Source organism: Arachis ipaensis, chromosome B04 (assembly GCF_000816755.2).
Source record: "Arachis ipaensis cultivar K30076 chromosome B04, Araip1.1, whole genome shotgun sequence".
Classification (NCBI taxonomy): Eukaryota; Viridiplantae; Streptophyta; class Magnoliopsida; order Fabales; family Fabaceae; genus Arachis; species Arachis ipaensis.
In genome coordinates this window covers 2,395,188-2,400,152 of record NC_029788.2, presented here as the reverse complement: position 1 = coordinate 2,400,152, position 4,965 = coordinate 2,395,188, and the positions used below count along the sequence as shown (strand labels likewise).

The following is a 4,965-nucleotide window of genomic DNA, read 5'->3' as shown; positions in this document are numbered from 1 at the left end:
TTATCTAAATAGTCCTAGAAAATTTTGGCCCAAATACATAAGCGATTTGTCAAATACAAAAGTTATTTGCTACTTACAAAAAAAATAATATTCTTTTGGGTATTTTTGTCGCGTTTTTAATATTTGAGGACATTTTTGTCGATAACAAAATTTGAGTGCATTTTTGTCAACAACAAATTATTCATGTGCGTTTTTAGTAGTTTACTCACATAATTTATTATTTCATTGTGCTGATACGATCTTTTATACCTTCTAATAGCGAAGTAATGAAGCAAAAGAACAAAGATTAATGTTTCTCCAGTGCTTGTTCCCTCATCATGGTCAACCAAAGCGGGTCCCTTTGATGCAGCAGCACAGACTGCAGTATTGACTACAGATATTATGCTAGTATTGAAAAGAATAGTCTTTGATGCCTCTTCAAGTGCTTTACTGGTGGAAAGATGCAAAATCAAGGAAAGAATACCAATTACAAAGAGACTTTCATTACTTAAAACATCAGAATTTTCAGCTGGAATAGAATACTCCATCATCTGCAGAATCAGTAACATGCTGTTAGAACAATCACTGGACAAATCATAGTGTTAAAAGTAGTTTGTTCACGAAAAAAATGGTAGCATCAATGCACATTTGCATTCAACCCTTCTCTAACTGCGGTCTTGCTATTATATATTCCAGTTCAATTTAGCTACTACATTTTAGACTCTCGATTCTAATATTCTTGCAACTGATCCCCAGATTGTTGTTTTTGGCCTGTTACCTATTCATACTATCATACTTTTCCAAATTCAAACATGAGCATCGCAATTCACAAGAGTTATGTTTTGCAGTCTGGATACTAGCTAGCTTCCTTCAGGATTTTAGATGTAAAAGTTTGGCAAAATGACACCCATATGATCAGAACTCGATAATATTATCATCATTGGATAGAGACTACACATGGAGGATCACTGACTATACTAAGTCTGATAAATGGCTAGGACTAGGAGTAAATGGAACTAGAAAGTCCAGGTTCCAAAATCCAAATCCAAAGCTAGCGTAAATTGCAAGGACTAAAATGATAATTTAACCAAACCAAAACTAGAATATCTAAACATGGTCATGATTAATTTATATAATCTCTAAACAACTTCAATACTCTAAACAAACTTTCTAACAATAGGAAGCAATGTGCATAATTATATACCTTCATGGTTACTGCAATCCAACTCTGATCAGCTGAAAGTGCTTCAGGATGCACTGAACTCAAAATGTTAAAAACTAAAAGCAAGATGGACATGAAAGTAGTTTCTGAAAAGGTATTGCTCGAATAGCACCAATTCCTGATTGTTGACCCTATTCCATGCAAAGATAGCTGGTCAGAAGCAGCTGGACAGATGTGAATTAAGGTTGCCATAAGATTCAGAACAGAAATCACATCATGTTCTTGACCTTCTTCCTCAAAGAGCTGTGCCAATAAGCATACGAAAAGTCTAGCTCCATAATTATCTTTTTCAGATACCAACTCTGCAAGCGTCTGTACATCTATAGTTTGATAAATGTTCCCAGTAATTATGTCACCTCCTTCTAAGTTGTAGCTTCTGCAGAATGCTAAAATCTGATGACCCAAGGATTCGACTATATTCTCTTGTTGAAACAACCACCTCAATGATACTGTGTGAATCCTTGCAGAAAGTAAATCCCATTCATCATTCTTTATGAGCCGAAACAGAATCTCTTCAGCTTCTCGACTGTAATGAATTTCGTGGTTCATCTTGCCAAGACCCCTTAACAATCCGAACAGATTTACCAGTTGCGTCACTATCAAGTTATCATTGGTTGGATCTTGAAAATCACTTCCATTAAGAAGAATATATTGTTCAAGGGAAGCTAAAGCCAACTTCTCATCAGCAATTCTGGTAAATGAAAGTCAGAATACTGCTGTTAGGGAAACATAGATGTCGATGAATTGTCAAATACAGAAATAGGAATAAAATGAAATGGGCAGTTCAACAACCTTTCATCATATAGTGTACTAGTATACATAATCAGCAAAATAGCAGTTTGGCAAGAGGGCAAGTTTAAATTGTTACTTCTCCTCTGCCCAAGTAGAAAGAGTAAGTCAACAGGATCGGATGGTAGGTCCAATGCAGCATCTCTAATTAGTTGTCCAGAATCATTTCCCAGGAGAGAATCTATGAGTGAGCTGAGTAACAAATATACTCTATATTTCATCCTATCTCCAGTAAACAAACCCAAACATCCAAATGAAAAACTGAACCAACTGGATGAAATCAGGGACTCTGCAAATTCCATGGCATCATTACTAGAATGCAAAAGTATCAAATGAAAAGTTTCAAGCACAGCCAGGACAATTTCCTCTTCCATTTCATGGATGCCAGATATGAGCCAAGGAAGCAAATGTGTATTACATATATCTAGAATGCAGCTTCTAAGTGTCAGCTTACTAGAGTTGATGGTGTTCCCATCATGACTGTATGCATATGCCTCTTTAAGTAGGTACAAACATTGCAAGATTTGGTTAATGTCCCTTTCAGAGATGCAGATACAAGCTAATGCGGCATGTTTCACTGCATCCTCAACAGATTTTGGCAGATCTAAATCTCCATTACAAGATGGAGATCTGATAAGGGCCACAAAGACTGAGCAAGCCATTATAAAAGTATCAGGAGTCATACCCATCTCTCCATTAGAATTCTTTTTAAGCATTTTTATCAAAACAAGAACCAACTCCTCCATTTGAGAAGATGATACAGCTCCAGGGCACTCAGAAATGCATTCATAAATGAGCTTCACAGTCTGGTATTGAGCTGGGTGAAAAGGAACTTCAGCCACATAATGTAATACTAGAATCAGAGTGTGAAACCCAATAACAAGCCTTAGTTTGAAAGCTTCCTTATCAGTTGATAAAAAATCAAGTACCTGAAGGCACATCCTAACTACAGGATCCTTACAATCTGTTCATAAAAATGGAACAGCATAAGTCACTTTGTTGTAACATGAAGATCCAAATTAAGAATCGCATTTTACAAACTTTAAAAGGAAAAAGATGAGCTAAGCTAAACTAGACCAATCAAACTCATCCAGGTAACTGACTATACATTTCATTCGATCAGCAATGAATCCAGACTGTAACTGATAGAAACCGGTTTGGTTTAGTTTACAAGAGGAAAGGCAAGTAGTCTACTTGCTGGTTTTTAGTTGTTTTAGTTCCTAATTGCTGTGAATTAGCTATCTGGTTGTTTCCTTTGAGCTTCACTAGCAGGCATAAGGGCAATAGTTCTTAGTCCTAGCTGCTGCCTATAAATACTAGTTGATTAGTTAATTTTAGTTTTGTGAATTTTCTATTAAAACTGTTAGAATTGGAGAGGAAGAACTCCGTCCACAGTTGGTAGTTCCAACCGTGTATTCCAATAAGGGAATTGTGATTTGCAATCCCTAGTTCATCAATAAAGCCTACTGTTTCTGCTACTCCCTGAACCTATCAGTAACGCAAGGACACACTAGTTAGCAATTTTTAAGTGTGTACTTACCTGATAATCTTAATACTTCAAATACATAATCTGCAATGTTTTCTTCTACCATGACATGAATCTGATTGTCTAAAGTTCCGATTGAAGACAGATAATGAAATAGTAAATCCAGAGTGCTGATTTGGACTTGACTGTTCGATGAAAGCAGTGGACCTTTGATGGCTTCTGCAAGCAGATTAACCAGAGACAACTCCTTGGCTCCCTCAATGTTTTCTTCAGAGTCAGCTCCATCAGAGTAAGAAAGGTGACAAGTATCATATGCACTTTCTTCCCTGAGCAAATGTCCTTGAGCCAACATAGTCAAAAGTGCTAATCAATAATGAAGGAGAACTGTTAGTCAAAGTAAAACAATACTGAAAGTTATGTCATACTACAGAGTGAGTCTTTTCTGTTGCTGACTAACATTAATGACTCATTCATTAATCCAGCATTGTCTGCTTAGCATATATAGTCTGTAGCTTATGTATGCATAGTCTTAGAGAGATACAAGCAGAAAACCAATCTTATTGATATCATGATATACAGATGATCATATATGAAGTTCTGCATAATATGGCAACCTTTTGTGTCTTTTTATATTGTCACCGTGTAACAGCACCAGGAGATAGGGCCTCCTAATTGCAAAAATCTATTAGATTGTATCATCTTGTTTGTAATGAGTTTCAATGCAAGAAAGAGTAAAAACATGTTTTGGAGAGTGCCAATGGTATCAGCTCCTTAAGACGAAAGCATGAGGACCAAGTAACAGAGAGAAAAGAGAGAGCTTGGAATTGTGAATGAGAAAATATACATGACAAGCTAAGTAAGACAAAAGACATGTTAGTAATCTCTAAATGAAATGAGAATGAATTTCTAACTAACTACACACACCAAGACCTACCTAACTAACTGCATGTTGAACCAGTGTAACTGCCAATAACAACTATCATAGAAATTCTTGATGTCAAATCTTACTAAATGTCCAAAACTGGCCTCGTCGCAAACAAAACAGAGATACTGGAAATTGAAACTTCAGCAACAAACAAAAAGATTGTGAGATTGATAACGGACCAATACAATTCAAGCGAACATCATCATTTTGAGTCTTCATGAGAACATCTCCCAATAGGTACAGGAGCTTCGGACAAAAGGGAACTAAGATATCAGTGTCATCTCCCTCAGCAGATGTATTCTTAAGAGCATACAGTTTGTAAAGGACAAAAAGGATCTCGCCACGGATCTCGTCACTGCACTGAGGAAGTAGAGGGCTTACAAACATCCAAATCAAATTTGAAAAAACTATTATGCATAACAGAACCAATACAATTGTTCACCTTGGCAATTGAAGACCGGTAACAAGAATGGTAATGAGGCTGTATACATCTCTGATATGTGTTATTAGATCATCATTTTCACAATTCAGAAGAACCCCAAGGCAGTGTATCTGTACACTCAA

The 4,965-nt window shown here is 36.4% G+C and overlaps 1 protein-coding gene across 3 annotated transcripts in view; it reads right to left on the bottom strand.

The window, feature by feature from the left end:
- LOC107638255 (protein PRD1) overlaps positions 1-4,965 on the bottom strand; it is a 7,623-nt gene that overhangs the window by 1,621 nt on the left and 1,037 nt on the right. The window contains exons 2-7 of one of the 3 annotated variants that reach the window (XM_016341438.2): positions 4,844-4,953; positions 4,581-4,756; positions 3,531-3,839; positions 1,994-2,954; positions 1,184-1,892; positions 250-530 (exon numbers count right to left, since the gene is read on the bottom strand). In XM_016341438.2, the coding sequence (XP_016196924.1) occupies positions 250-530; positions 1,184-1,892; positions 1,994-2,954; positions 3,531-3,839; positions 4,581-4,756; positions 4,844-4,953 (2,546 nt within the window). Of the gene's footprint in view, positions 1-249; positions 531-1,183; positions 1,893-1,993; positions 2,955-3,530; positions 3,840-4,410; positions 4,762-4,843; positions 4,954-4,965 lie in introns of all 3 variants that reach the window. The other 2 variants (XM_021120414.1, XM_021120413.1) reach the window with 2 other exon arrangements.